At 34.3% G+C, this 16,553-nt stretch overlaps 1 protein-coding gene across 7 annotated transcripts in view; it reads left to right on the forward strand.

Annotated features, from left to right (window-relative positions):
• OSBPL8 (oxysterol binding protein like 8) overlaps positions 1 to 16,553 on the forward strand; it is a 166,239-nt gene that overhangs the window by 57,952 nt on the left and 91,734 nt on the right. Inside the window, exons 2-3 of one of the 7 annotated variants that reach the window (XM_057741094.1) lie at positions 6,117 to 6,155; positions 13,262 to 13,298. The exons of 3 other annotated variants lie outside the window; for them this stretch is intronic. Coding sequence is in view for 1 of the 4 variants with exons in the window: in XM_057741091.1 (XP_057597074.1) it covers positions 13,262 to 13,298 (37 nt within the window). In the remaining 3 variants the exon portion in view is untranslated. Of the gene's footprint in view, positions 1 to 6,042; positions 6,156 to 13,261; positions 13,299 to 16,553 lie in introns of those variants that run through there. 3 more of the 7 variants (XM_057741091.1, XM_057741093.1, XM_057741095.1) reach the window with 3 other exon arrangements.

The raw sequence follows: 16,553 nt of genomic DNA on the forward strand, positions 1-16,553 counted from the left end.
CTTCTTGATGGGCCTAGAGATGACCCAACTTCCTGAAACTTTGATTTTTACATACTTACTAGGTGAGTTTTTCATGATTACTGTGATTTAGTGCTCATAAAGTAAACTTAGTATGTTATTAGGGTTTACTGGGAGCTTTAAATCCTATTCTAAGAAGTATGACTACTGTATATGACATTTGCCAACATCATACAGCTTGTGTAAATGGACATGTAAATTAATGGAATTGCCCAGTTTTTGGTAACATCAAATATTATTTTTGAGCGGGTCACGGATTTTAAATGTTGCTGTTTTTATTCTCTTGTTTAAATATAGTTGACTCTTGAACAATTGGTAGTGGTGGGGTAGAGTCTCTGACCCTGGATGCAGAACCGTGGTTCCGCGGTATCCTCGATTCAACCAACCACTGAGCTGTAGATTGTAGTATTTACTATTGAAAAAAATCTGCCTATAAGTGGACCTGCGTAGTTCAAACCCATGTTGTTCTAGGGCCAACTGTACTAATAGTTAAGCTTCATCATTGTTGATTTAGTATATTGTATGTTTTTAGTGATAGCATATTTATAGGGTATTTTTGATGTACAGTTTCTCAATAACTGACCTTTAAGACATTTATGTATTCAAGTCCAATGATAAATTATGCATATGCCAATTACTGACCCTCTTATTCTTGCATGATGGTACTTGGTTGTCCTTATTAGTTACCCCTTTCCCACCCAAAAATGGGAATGGATGAAGGGCTGTGAAGTTTCTTACCTCGTCTATAATAAATGGGTCACCAGATTTGGTACATATGCTCATCTAATATTTGAATATCCTTTGCGACCAGTCTGCTAAGTGTTTGGCTAATGCTTGTATACTTCAGGATTGCCTTGTAGAGGCCTTTTCTTTTCATCTTTAACAAAGATTATGCTATCACAGAGCCTTTTGCAAACCTCTGAGTCCTGTTGCTACTTTCCCCCTTAATCTTTCTGGGAAATTTACAGATCATTCAGCCTAATAATCTGCCTAATGTAAGGATTCTACCCACAGTATCCCCTGACAGCAGGTCATCCAGTCTCGGCATGAACAGATGTAGTTTATAGGTAACACATTTTCTAAAAAGGCAGCTCAAGTCATTATACTTGAACTGAGATAGACTTTTCTATTAAATTTTACCATTGGTCATTATGCTAGTTTCCTTATTGCTACAAGTTACCACAAATTTAGTGGCTTAAAACAACAGAAATTTGTTATCTTAACAGATGTGGGTATCAGAAGTCTAAAAACAAGGTGTGTTCCTTCTGGAGGCTTTAAGGGAAAATCCATTTCTTTTTATCAGTGTCTAGAGGTTGCAATGTTTCATTGGCTCATGGCCCCTTCCTCCCATCACTTCAGCCTCTGGCTTTTGTTGTCACATCTCCTACTGCTCACTCACTTTCTTGTTTCCTTCTTATAAGGACCCTTGTGATTACTTTGGGCCCACTCAGGTAATCCAGAATAACTACCCTATCTCAAGATTTTTAACTTAATCACATCTGCAAAGTCCCTTGTATCATTTAAGATAACATTCACAGGTTCCAGGGATTGAGACGTGGACATCTTTGGGAGGCCATTATTCTGCCTACCACAGTCGTAGTACTACCCTCTGGTGCCTCTCAGTCTAATGAAGTGGGTCCTATTGCTGAATAATCCAAAATCGGGTAGTCTGATGGGGCATCTCACCTGGGGAGTTGCCAGTTAGATGAAGGTCCTAAATTATGTAAATTCTTAGGTTGCAGAGGTCTTCTTATGTAAAATAATAACATAACTGGAAATTTTAGTTACCAATTTATTTCCTAATACTCATTGTTTCTTCATCTTCCTAATAGCTACTTGCTAACTGTAACAGTTTACATTAATTACACATTCAAGAATGTTAATAGATATCTTTATTGAAGTCTTTACTATATAAAATTTCAAATATATTTTTATAAATAAGATGAACTAGTATAATGAATTCTCATGTACGCATCACTCATCTTCAGCATATACTCCCGCCTTCCCACCCCATATTATTTTGAGAAAATCCCATATACATCATTTTATTTATAAGTACTTCAGTGTGTCTCTCTAAAATATAAAGACTTTTCTTTAAAACTTTAATGATAAATATTATTATTACTCTAAAAATGAGTAATTCTTTAATATAATCAAGTAGCTAGTCATTGCTTAAATGTCCCTAATCGTCTTGTAAATTTCTTTTTATTATCTTTGTGTTGGACTTGTTTGATAAGTCACTTGTCTTTTTTAATCTTTTAAGTCTCTCCAGCATCTGTTTTTTATTTTTCCTTTTCAGTTTTTAATTTTCCTTTTCAATGTATTGAATAAATAAGGTAGTTTGTCCTGCAGTGTTTCCCACAATCTGGTTTTCCCCCCGTGGTGATTGTTTAATATGTTCTTCAGTTACAGGAGTCACATAATGTCTGATTGTCTCTCTTCTTGTGATAATAGCGGCCATTGATGGTCATTGCTTAGATCTGTTAATTCAGTAGGAGTATGAATTAATAGCAGCAACTTAAATGTTTATAATGTTTGAACTTCCAAAGTGGGAAAATATTACTCAATATTTCCTGTTGTTTGAGCACTTAGATTCTTATTGTATCTTCTTTCCTTTTTTTCTTTTTTTTGAACTTGTTAAAAGGTGTCCTTGATTCTGTTAGAGGCTTGAATCATATAATGTAAACATTTTGCAGGTATATAGTGGGACTCTTTAATAAGTTTGGGGAGCTAAATTGGAGAAAGCTTTGAAAAAGTAAAAGAAATAGCCAGTGGTCTACACAGTATATCAGTAGAATTCCAAGCTGGAAATCTTTTGTATTTCCATTATGCTTGGAGATTTTCTGAGTGTGTTCCCAGGACTATGGAACTCAAGATCTTTTCAGAGAATCTGTGAGATCAAAATTATTTTTGTAGTAATACTGTGGTACTTGTTAATTTGCTTTGTTTCTCATTCTCTTGTGAATGTACAGTGCACTTTTTCCAAGACGTATGGGGTGTGATCATGTCATTGCTTTGCTGGCTAATGGAATGCATGCTTGTGTATTCTTGTGCTTTCAAATTTTCTTAGTTTAATTTTTTCCTAGGAAGTGTTTTTTTTTTTAATATAAATAAACTTCATTTTTTAGAAGAGTTTTACAGAAAAATTGTGAACAATTTTTAGGTTTATGGAAAAATTGTGAACATAGTAGAGTTCTGTATAGCTTGTACCCAGTTTCCCCTATTATTATCATATTAGTATGGTACATTTGATACAGTTAATGAATCCATAGTGATGTGTTATTAACTGAAGTCCATACTTTGTCTCAGATTTCCTTAGTTTTTACCTAATGTCTTTTTTCTGTTCCAGAATCCCATCAGGATAGCACTTTACATTTAGTCATCACATCTCTTTAAGGCCCTCTTGGAAGTTATAATTTTTCTTTCTTTTTTTTTTTAAATGATAAAATCCAACATTTATTCACAACAAATTCTCAGAAAAATAGGAATAGAGGTGAACTTCCTCACATGATAAAATCACCTACCAAAAAGTCTACTGTTAACATTTTATTTTTTTGATTAATTTTTATTGGAGTATAGTTGCTTTGCAGTGTTGTGTTAGTTTCTACTGTACAGAAAAATGAATCAGCTATACATAAACATACATCCCCTCTTTTTTGGATTTCCTTCCCATTTAGGTCACCACAGTGCATTAAGTAGAGTCCCCTATACAGTAGGTTCTCATTAGTTGTCTATTTTACACATAGTATCAATAGTATATGTCAGTCCCAATCTCCTAATTCTTCCCACCACCCCTCTTTCCCCTTGGTATCCATACATTTATTCTGTATGTCTGTGTCTCTGTTTTGCAAGTAAGATAATCTATACCATTTTTCTAGAGTCCACATATATATGTTAATATACAATATTTGTTTTTCTCTTTCTGATTTACTTCACTCAGTGTGACACTCTCTAGGTCCATCCATGTCTCTACAAATGACCTAATTTCGTTCCTTTTAATGGTTGAGTAATATTCCATTGATATGTGTACCACATCTTCTTTATCCATTCCGCTTTTGATGGATATTTAGGTTGCTTCCCTGTCCTGGCTATTGTAAATAGTACTGCTATAAACATTAGGGTGCATGTGTTGTTTTGAATTATGGTTTTCTTTGGGTATATGCCCAGTAGTGGGATTGCAGTGTCACATGGTAGTTCTATTTTTAGTTTTTTAAGGAACCTCCATGCTGTTTTCCATAGTGTCTGTATCAATTTACATTCCCACCAACAGTGCATGAGGGTTCCCTTTTCTCCACACCCTCTCAAGCATTTATTGTTTGTAGATTTTTTTTGATGATGGCCATTCTAACTAGTGTGAGGTGATACCTCATTGTCATTTTTGATTTGCATTTCTCTAATAATTAGTGATGTTGAGCATCTTTTCATATGTTTGTTGGCCATCTGTATGTTGTCTTTGAAGAAATACCTATTTAGGTCTTCCACCCATTTTTAAAAAAGATATTTATATTTGGCTGCGATGGGTTTCAGTTGCAGTGCGCAGGCTTTTCATTGCGGCACACGGCTTCTCTCTAGCTGCAAGGCTGCTTCATAGGAGATTGAATCACTTCTGTGGAATGAATAATTGGGTCAAATTGTAGAAGATTTAAATTATCAGTGTTTGGGGCTTTTTTTCTCAAGAATGGGTGCTATCAAATGTTTTTAAGTGGAGGAGAAACATGGCCCAAGTTAGATTAGGGAATTAGGTTAGGGAATTAATTTATATTGGTAAATTAATCGTTCCCTTTTTGGTGCTTACTTAGTCTCTGTAAAACTAAGTATTTGTCATACTACTCAGTATTTCTGCCTTATGTCTACATACTGCTGTAACAAAAATCTATAAAGTATACTTATGTAAACTGTTGTTAAGCCTCACAACAACTTTGGAAAGTTGTAAGGTTTAATAATTGTGTATTCACAGAGGAGAGAATAAACTTCAGAATAGCTAAATGACTTGCTAATGATAGGGCTGGCTTGAAGTATGAGTAATATTTGGTTATAACTCATCTTAAAGTCAGTCTGCAATATATGGTGATATTCTTAGGAATAGGGACCATGTCTTTATGTGTGTTTGAATTTCAGTATTTGGTGTAATAGATAAATGAGTGAGGTAAGACCGATTGCAGGGACATCTGTTGAAAGGAAGATGCAAAAGTTGAGAAATGTGGTGATGTGGGCCTGGCCTAGTTGGTATTAATGGGAATTGAAAGAAAGGACAAGATATGAGGTAGATATTGTCTAAGTAAAATTAATCAGAATTTAATTACTTAATCAGATGTTGGGGGGAAAATAGAGTCCCAGATGACTCAAGGGTTTAGGTCTGAGTGATTGAAAGATGGTACCATTGAAAGAATTGGGCAAATTGGCATGGAAGTTGGTTTCTGGGAAAGCTCCTGAGTATGATTTTTGACATAAAGATGCTTCTAAAACAAGCTGAAAGCCTTTTCTTTGTTAACAGAATTTTAAGACCAGAAGTTAATTTGCAGTAATGTTGGAACATACTGGTAGCAATGTTTTGGGATGACGTTTTGGAGATAGGTTTGGTCTGAAGAAGAAACTTGATAGTTATCTGAATAAAGGTAGCAAATGAGCCTTGAGTATGAATGGAATCTGCAGGAAGAGAGCAGGTAGAGAGAAAACAATGAATACTTGAGGATTGAGCACTGGTTAAGGTCACTCACTTATTGAATGGGAGGACAAAGTAGAGTTAGGAATTTGGGGAAAGGAAGCCAGATCAGTGGAGTATTTTGGAAACTAAAGGAGGAGAGGGCTTGCATGGTGGAAAGGCTGATATAATTAAATATATGCAAGGAGGATAAAGAGCCCCAGAACATGCCAAAGAAGACTTCATGGCTTGGCAGATTAACTGTAATTTCCTGAAGCCTTGGGATTTAGTTTCCAGTGTAAACATACTAGTAAACATACTATTGCTTTTTTTTTTTTTTGCTACTTTTTAAAGATTAATGCACCACTTAATTCATTTGATAAACTGCGTGCTCTCTAGATTCAGATTCAGGTATATGAAATTAAATTACTCCTGAGAAAATTTGTCTTCTTTTTAGATCTTGCCATATTAAGAAGTTGCAGAAGTTCAAGAGACAGTGAGTAATACATGGTGCCATGTTCAAAATGTTAACATTCTTGTATTTTTTTAGGATTTCAAGTTAGATTCTTAAAATATATTTCCCACTATATTTAATCATAGATGATTATACCATTATACAAAGTAGCTAACAGATTGCAAAGATTGCTTCGGGACTTCCCTGGTGGTCCAGTAGTTAAGAATCTGCCTTCCAAGGACTTCCTAGGTGGTGCAGTGGTAAAGAATCCACCTGCCAATGCAGGGCACACAGGTTCAAGCCCTGCCCTGGGAAGATTCCACATGCCACGGAGCAACTAAGCCCGTGCTCTAGAGCTCGTGAGCCACAACTACTGAGCCCATGTGCCACAACTATTGAAGCCCACGCACCTAGGGCCTGTGCTCCACAACAAGAGAAGCCACTGCAATGAGGAGCCTGCGTACTACAATGAAGAGTAGCCCCCACTCTCAGCAACTAGAGAAAGCCTGTGTGCAGCAATGAAGACCCAATGCAGTCAATAAATAAATTAAATTAATTAATTAAAAAAAAAAAAAGAATCTGCCTTCCAATGCAGGAGATGTGGGTTCGATCCTTGGCTGGGAACCTAAAATCCCATGTGCCAACACACCACAACTAGAGAGAAACCCACGTGCTACAACTAGAGAAGCCTGCAAGCTACAACGAAAAGATCCCACATGCCACAACTAAGATCCAATGCAGCCAAATAAATAAATAAATAACAAAAAAGCTTGTGTTAAGTCTGCTACCACAGAAAATAAGCAGATTAAAAAAAAAATCACTTCAAAAATTGGGTTTTCATTTTTTCCAATATGTAAATAGATATATTGCTTCTGTCTTTTTTGACCATAAAACTAATGCATACCAACGTGGCATATTTAAACAATAAAGAAAAGTATAATAAAATTCCACCTTCTAGAGGTAACCACTGTTATTATTTTGATGGAAGCTTTCCTAAGTGTGTTCATATGTGTATATCTTACACATGAAATTTTATAAAAGTGGAGTCATTTCATACAAACTTCTTTGTAACCTACTTTAAAAAAAATACTATTTATTTTACTGACGTATAGTTGATTTACAATGCTATGTTAATTTCTGCTCTACAGCAAAATGATTTAATCTACTTTTAAAAGCCAGTATATAATGGATGTTTTTCTGTCCTTTAAAAAAAAAAACCAAACTATAATGACTACATAGTATTTTATGTGAATGTATTATTATTGATTTAATTCCCTGCTTTAAGTAGATGACTATAAATGATGTGATAAATATCTTTGAATACATCTTTTTGAACATTTTGGATGATCATCTTAGTATACATTCCTAGTAGTGGAATTGCTGTATCAAAAATGTAACTGCCTGGCAGAGCAGATCATATTCTCCAACAGTGATAAACTCTAGTCCCCGAAAAATATTCCCTTAAAATCTCTCCTGTAAAACTCAGGGATAAAATGTGCACATGTGTGCTTTGCGGATGATTGCAGGAATATGAAAAAATTCATTTAAATGCAACATGAGTGATGACTCCTGTTTAAAGAACAAACATCTCAGCTGCATTATATATCCCTCACTGGTTTCTTTTTTTTTTTTTTAATTTTATTTATTTTTTAATTTTTTATTTTTTACAATAAACTGCATATATTAAGAGTGTACAGTTTGGTATCCCAATCTCCCAATTCATTCCCCCCCCAACCCTCCCCGCTCACTGAAGTTTCTTACTCTAAGAGCCAAAGATAACATTAAGTAGAGCACTCTGTAGATGTTTTATATAATCCTTCTTCAGAATTGTGGCTTCTGAGAGCCCATTGAAGCAGGATTGCTTTTATGAATGCAACTTGATCAACTGTATTGGAGGAAGAGGTTCCATCTGCTTGAAACTTTATTTTTAAGCTCTACTCATATCAGTGCTTGATAAGCTGTTTGTACTTTCTCTTAAGCTCAACAGATAACTTAAGTCAGATCAATAAAAGAGGGAGGTGCTGTGCTAAAGGCAATGGAATCAAGCTATAGATCTCATGGTATTGTTTCTGTATTATATAGATAGGGTGGCCATCGGTCCTGGATTGCTCAGGACTGAGGGGTTTCTCAGGGTGAAGGATATGATTATGAACTTCTACCTCTTCCTTTATATTTCTTAAAGATCTCAAGTTTTATGCTAATTATAGATGGCATGGCAAATATTTAGAAGTATAATACATTAAAATGAAATCACATTTTTTGTATAATGCTCTTTTCCTGAGATTTGTAAACTAAAATCAGTAAAGATTTAGATAATGGCTATATTTCATGCTTTTAATTAGAGTACTGGTAATATGCTAATGAGTACTAAGTAGAAAAATTCTAGGCATGTTACTATTATTTTATTATTTTTCAGCTCATGCTTTCTGCCAAAGTAGAGAATTTATTTATATGATAAAAAGATTGAGATGACTGTTGTGGACATTGTTCAAGATTAATGGTAAACATGATATGTTGCTCAGAGGAAGAAAATGTTTCTGTCATATCTTAATGTCTTTTTCTCAACACGCTGAGGAGGAGAAGTTCCTGGATTTTTTGGAATTCTAGTAGTATTTTTGGTTCTCTAACAAAAGCCAAGAAGAATGGCTAGCTTTTTATTTTTTTAAGTATCTTAAAAGGTATTTGTGTAGAGCATTTCCACATCAATACTTCCACATTGTCTTTATTCATGGGATATACAACATGGAACTGCATAAATTAGGCCCAAGTCCTAAAAGCAGTAAGAATAAGAAGTGTGGGGACTTTCCTGGTGGTCCAATGGTTGAGTCTGCCTACCAATGCAAGAAACGCAGGTTCAATCCCTGATTGGGGAACTAGGATCCCACATGCTGTGGGGCAACTAAGCTGGTGCACCACAACTAGAGAGAAGCCGGCGCCACAATGAAAGATCCCGCATGCTGCAACTAAGACCCATCGGCAGCCAAATAAATGAATAATTTTTTTTTTTTTAAAGGAAAGGAAGTGTCGTGTGCAGTTCAGTGGTGTCAGTTACTTGGTGAAATTACTATGTAATCTTCAGTTACTTATATCTCATTTCCCAGTTAGCATCACTTGCAAATAATTCTGGGAGGATGATTTCACTTGCTTCTCATTTAATGCCTTTTTATCCACATCCTTCTGGGAAAGGTTTCTGAAATGAAGCTCATTTTTCATTGTGTTTCTGCTTTTATTTGTAGTGTTTCAGTGTAATCCTTAGTTCTGTTGTTCCATTATAATATATGTTTTCTGGTGCTTGTTCTTTTTTCCTGTGGCATTTGTCAATCTCCTATGATAAAGCCATTCAGATCATATACCCTAACTCTTGCACATACCATAATTTATATTATATATTATTTTCTTACCAGCCTAAGCCTTTCCCTGTACAGGTCTGTATGTCCAGCTGTCTACCTCATATTTTGACTTGGATGTCTAACAGGCATTTCAAACTTAACCTATTCCAAAATGAGCTACAGGTGGCCTTCCATATCCAAGAGTTCCATATCCACAGATTCAGCCAACTGCAGATGGAAAATATTTGGGGGAAAAAATTCTGGAAAGTTCCAAAAAGCAAAACTTGAATTTGCCACATGCTGGCAGCTATTTACATAGCATTTTCATTGTATTTACAACTATTAACATAGCATTTACTTTGTATTAGATATTATAAGTAACCTAGAGCTGATACAAAGTATATAGGAGAGTATACGTGTGTTATATGCAAATACTACACCATTGTATATAAGGGACTTGAGCATCCGCAGATTTTGGTATTGCGGTAGGGTGGAGATATCTTGGAACCAATTCTCCGTAGATACCAAGGGATAATTGTACTTATATTTCTCCCTGTAAACTAACTTGTCTCACGGTTTTTTCCATCTCAGATGATGGCAGTTTCATCCTTCCAGGTATGCAGACTCCAACACTTGACATCATCGTGATTCCTTTTTTCTTTTACCTCATACTTGGCCTATTTGGAAATCCTGTTGACCTTACCTTCAAAATATATTCAGAATTTAACTACTTCTCATCAGTCTCACTGCTCCCAACTTGGTCCAGGTCTCCTCAGCTCTTCCCTAGATTATTGCAGTAACCTCTGAACTGATAATACCCTTGTCCCTCTGGTCAATTCTTAACAAAGCAGCCAGAGCAGTCCTGTTAAAACATAATCATATATGTTACTCCTTTTCTCAGAACCATCCAGTGTCTCCCCATCTCATCCAGAATAAAACAAAAGTCTTGAGTAGGTCCTATAAAGTCCTATAGCTGTTTACTTCTTTTACTTCATCTACTACCCTCCTACTTGCATTGTATTCCAGTCCTCTGGCCTTTTCCGTGTTCTCCAAACACTCCAGTCTTGCTCCCATCCAAGTCCTGTATTCTAATCTTGATCCTCCCTCTCCCTGGAATATTCTTCCCCTTTATGTCCTAATGGGAAGTTTCCTCATTTTATTCAGTCAACTTTGTAGTGAAGCCTTCTTAAGCCACCCTATCTAAAACTTTAACTCCATCTTCCCAAACATTTTATTTATATATCTTCATTTTGTGCTTATTTTTCCTTAGCATTTATACTGTATAATATACAACAAATTTTACTTGTTTATTACATTTTTGTTTCTCTTCCTCACTAGAACATAACTACCACAAGGGCAGGATTTTTGTCTATTTTGTTCACTGCTATATTCCTCAGTGAGTAAGATGATATCTGTCTATGCAGTAGGTACTCAGTGAATATTCACATGGATGGATGGATGGATGGATGATGGATCAATGATAAGAATAGACAGTGTTTAATTATTCTCCAGTACCTCAGTCTGAAAAAAATATTGGATTAATCCAATAGAATCAGATTTATATGACACAAATATGCCTGAGGATATAATGTTGGAAGCATACTTTGAAATAAATGTTCAGAAGTTGCTGTATATGCTAGGGATTATTTTCTGTGAGTAAATATGCATGGAGTACAGCTGCACAGAAGATGACATAGTGCTTTTAATCAACAAAATTTGAGAATTATATAGAACTGTACAATGAAAGTGAACTTTAACCTTTTATCCTAAGTAGAAGACCAGCTCACAACCTTCAAATGTGACTGGCCCTGTGAAAGTAAATACTCTTAACTATGTATATATGGTTAGAACCATCACTTTCCTTTAGGAAGTTACTGGTAAAGCTAGGGAAACTGATAATTATTCATATCAATACAGGAAGATTTTTCTAAAAGATGTCTGTGTAGCATTTGTAAAGTTTGCCACAGTTGTCTGTCAGTTTCCTAACTTCCATTTTCCAATATTGTATTAGTTATTTATTGATATATAACAAATCATCCCAGAATTAAGTGGTAGAAAACAAGCATTTAGTATCTTAAAATTTCTGTGAGTCAGGAATCTAAGAGCAGTTTTGCTAGGTGTCTCTCGCTCAGAATCTTTCATATGATTGCAGTCAAGCTTCTGGGGAGGCGGGAGAGCCACTTGCAAGGTCACTTAGGGTTTGTCGACAGACCTCAGTTCCTTTGCCTCATAGGCCTTTCTACAAGATTGCCTCATGACACAGCGAGTGGCTCACTTTCCCCAGGATGATCTATCTAGGCGAGAGTGAGAGACTGCAAACAAGATGGAAGTGATAGTCTTGTTACAGTCTAATTGTGGAAATGACATCTTTTCACCTCTGCCATATTCTATTCATTTTAGAAGTGATTCAGAAGTCCAGTATATGCTCAAAGAGAGGGGATTATACACCAGAAAGTGGGGATCACTGGGGTCATTTTAGAGGTTGCCTACCACAAATACTTTAATCTCTTCCCACGTGTTTGCTAGTTATAATAACATGGCCGTTTCAGTAATAGGGATTTGAACACAATTATTTCATTGTCACTAAAGCTGTATTTTTTAAAATTTATCCGTGAAACTGAAATCAGTTTATAGAAGAATGAGCGTAAAGGGGCAACTATAGAAAAATAAATAGAGCAAATGCCTTTTAAGGCATTAGAACATAATTTAAGTGTTGTGAAGTAATCATCACTTTAAGGAAGTAACAGGGCCAGGATTTTTTTTCCTAGGAAACAACAGAAGCCCAAAGCAAACAACTGCTACTTTTTTTTTTTTTTTTGGTCAAAACCAATTATGATTCCCCATTCCCTTTAAATAAGACCAAACAATAATGTCATCAGTGGGAATGTTTTGTTTTTGTTGTTACTTTAGTTCTGATACGTTTCCTTGCTTGGTATTTGAAATGAAGGAGAGCGCTAAGGACACTGTTCCTGTCAAGGGAAACCAAAATCCTTGTCTGTAGGTGGCATTTAGTGTAATGTTGTTTATTAAAATAGTTACTAGACAAAAGGTCAGCAGCCTTTTTCCTGTTCCTTTTAGTTGATTTCAGGTTAATCATTTAAGCTTTGGATTCTGACTTCCTAGAGACTAGTAGCTCTAGATTATTTGCTTGATATTTGTGGATCCTAAGAAAGTTTTGTCTAACTTAATAAAATTTATTGTTCTTCTAATCAGTATCCCTCTTTGGTTTTTTTGCCATTTGAGAAAAAAATTTGTTGCACTTTGTTGATGTCTCTGTAAAAGCTCTTTGCACAATGCTTGGCATAATATAAGCATTCAATAAACTTTCTTTTTGTAAAGAAACATACTGAATTTCTATGTAAAGTGCTTTCATGGCATGTAGAACTAATATTTAATACTGCATGGGTGTCATATATTTTTAAACCACTTGAATTTAAAGAGTGAATAACTTTAGGCTGTCCTTTACATTCCTAAATTTTTATCACTCCTAACCCATATCCTGAATTATAATTGAAAGTAATTTTTCACTCGAGTAATTTTCAAAACAAAGTACTTGGGTGATTTCATCTTTTTCTTTCCACCTTCATTTTCCGAAATTAAAACAAACATTAGATAATGCCTCAGCCAAGGTCTTTTTATGTGTGGAAAAGAAAATTGCTTGCAAATTATGATTAGAATTGATATGCATGTGCTTTCTACTTATAAACTAACGCTATTTTCCTTGTCCTTTTGTTTCACTGCTGCTTCAATCCTGATACATTTTGCTTCTTCCTGGTTTGGATTGTGTTTGTTTGCTGCTCAATTACCCTGCATTAAAAGCTTCTTGGTGATAGCAAAGATGTCCTTGGGCCATCAAGTAAGTAGCTAAAGTTTGAATGGCATGTTTGGAGACATGACAGTATTTTAATGTGTACTTATAAAAGGCATATGGTATTTCCGTTTTGATTATTAAGCCTTCTACTTTTGTTTCCAGGCATTGAAGTATAAAGTAAAGAATATAAATGATCGTTCAGTACCCATCTGTTGTCAGTGTCCATCTGAGATTGATATTGTTTGTATATTTACATCCTGGTTATCTAAAGATGGATTATTTACTTAGTTATCTAATTCATAATTTATAAATTCATAATTCCTAAATTATGAATTAATGCTTCTTTATAGTATCCTTTCTACAATCACTGCAAAGCATAGATCAGACTACTTTGAGGCTGGACATGGTACAACAAATTCACTGCCATATAAAAGTGAGAAATACTGTTTTATTTTGTCAGAATTTTTACATAATAGATAATTCGGTTATGAAAAATTTTATGTATAATTTGGTGATTTCCTAAGTGAAACCTGTTTTATTTAGGGCTTTAGAAGATACACCCTTTGAATATGTGGCCAAAAAAATTTTTTTTGACCAGACACTGTGCTAGCTTCAGGGGATACACGATGAATAAAGCAGGTGCCATGCCCTTAAGGATCGTTATGTACTAATAGGGGAGTTAGACCCATACATAATTTCAAAGCTTTGTGACAGATGCAACTTTTATATTAAAAGTCATAGAATTACTGAGGTGAATGAAACTTTAGAGATCATTAATGAAGCATTAATTTTGTAGGTGAAGAGACTGAAGCTAAGAACTTAAATATCCAAGGAGTTAAAATTGGTTACTAGTTCAATATGTCATCTTCTGGTTTTCAAAAATCAGAATGAAACTCATTTTACTGAATTCAAGTCTAACCAACTAATTAAAATATTACTGCATCATAACCACTTTGGGGCTCATTTTTTTCATTGGCTGAAGAAGTGGACTGAGCAAGCTAATGGCACAGTTTCTTCTAGTTGTAAAATACTTTGGTCCAGATCAGTTGCTATCTGTCTCTGATAATGGTTATAGTATGTTTGTAATTTTGTTTTCTAAAAAGAGAGGTAATTTAAAGTAATATGCTAAAATTCCTTCTTTATTCTAATTGCAGCAATTCATAGTATTTTAAATATGTTTATTATACATCTAATATAATTAGAATAGTAAAATTTAAAAGTAGAATAAGTATACAGATCCCCAAACGTTTTTAGGTTTTCTTGTTCAGCATTACTTGTGATCCCTGGTAGATATTTTCAATGCATTTTTCAGTTACTTTAATGACCTCGTGTATTTAGATGTTGGCTCAGGTGAACTGATCGGCACTGTTGAACTTTATAAATAGAATTGCACTTTTAATATCAGTTGAAATTGTTCTACTTATGGAACTGGGTTTTATAAATGGAGGTCTTTAATTTCTACCTGGAATAGAAGAAATGTATTGTGGTTATATACTTTAAGCACATATAAATTAAAATATACAATATGTATTAGAGATTAGTTTATATTGTACTCTGCCAACTATTAAAAGACTGAGGCTCTGTAATTATTCACAGCAGACCATATATTTTTTTGAGTGAAAAGTAATTTCATATAGTACTTCATTAGGATCTGTCCTATTGAATGAAAAAACTATAAAGATACATACCAACATATTTAAATTACTTATGTATTTAAGAAAAGATATACCATCTGTAAGGGGATATTTTTCGGATTTTCATAGAGATTATTTATGACTTTAAAATTATTACTTAACTTCTTAGTTTTCACTTAGATTAAGGGCAAACACCAGACTTTGAAGCTTGTAAAATTCTTCAGATTTTGTATTGATGAATTGAATTCAGAATGTAAAGAATGGTAGTTATAGAATCATATTCTCCTTAATTATATTACTGTTAATTATATTACTATTAATTATTGCTGTGATCAGTTTTTTATGTTAATTATATCACTATTAATTATTGCAGTGTGATCAGTGTTTACCGTACTTAAAAGTAATGTGAATAGCAAAGTAGGTTGCTTTGCTTTGCTTTTGCTTTGCTTGGCTTTTGCTTTGCTTTTGTTTTGTTTTGTTTTACTTTGACTATAAAGTAGAACCAGGAGAGGGCACTATAATGCTGTCTTTAGAAGATGAGGCAGTTAAATTACCAGAAACTATTGATATTTTGGAATCCTGCAGTGATTCATTGGTCAAATATCGATCCAGGCATTTAGCAAGTGTTTACTGTCAGTTTTATGCCAAAGGATAGAAGTGAAAACAAAGTCACGGCCCTTCTTGAGTTTATATGTGAATAGTCTACTATTGTGTAAATGATAATAGGACATCAAAATGATTTTTATATTATGGAAGTTTTCTGTACAGTATAGTTAATGTTTGTGAGTGGGGTGGGAGAAAACAAATAGAAAAATAGGCTTTCTGTTTTTTCTAAGGAAATATACTCTGTATATTGCTATTTCTATAAATGCTCTCATTTCAAGGTTATCAAAATCATAAACAGTAATACCTCAATCAATAAGGAGTTAAAAAGTGGTGAATAGAACTAAATTTACATTTCTCAGTCTATTTCCTTTTTTATACAGTGAAGTTATTCAAGACCTAGATACATTTGTCTTTCAGATGAAATACTAAAGCCTACTTTAATTCTGTTAGCTGTTCTTATAATGTATTTAAATTAGCCTTAAATATACTAATACTACAAAAGAATATATGAAGCATGTGTAAATTGTACAGCATAAACATACAGTGAGTACATATTGAACTTACTACTCAGCTTAAGAACTTGAATCTTACAAATGCCTCATGTCTATCTGTGTACTGCTTCTCTCTCTCTCCCCTGCCTGCCCCCCACCTCCACCCCCCCAGTGGTGATGACTAATTTGTATTTTTTTGTTTATTATTCTTTCCTTTTCCAAAAACAGATTTTTTTTTTATTATTTTTAGGTTACATATGTATCACTGAGGTTTGTTAGGTTTTTAATTTTGTAAGAATGGTATCATGCTATATGTCATCTTCTAGGACTTGTTTTCTGTAGTTAACATTTCATTTCCAAGATTCAGCCATGTTAATGAGTATAGATAAAGACCATCTGTTTTTAGTGCTATATACTATATATTCCATTATATGCCAATACCCTAGTATGTTAATCCATATTGTTTTCAATTGATGAATATTTAAGTTGTTTTGGTTTTGCTATTATGAACAGCATTGCTGTGAACATTCTTATTCTTGTCTCCTGGTACACACATGTAAGAGTATTTC

This window comes from Hippopotamus amphibius, chromosome 7 (genome assembly GCF_030028045.1).
Source record: "Hippopotamus amphibius kiboko isolate mHipAmp2 chromosome 7, mHipAmp2.hap2, whole genome shotgun sequence".
Taxonomy (NCBI): domain Eukaryota; kingdom Metazoa; phylum Chordata; class Mammalia; order Artiodactyla; family Hippopotamidae; genus Hippopotamus; species Hippopotamus amphibius.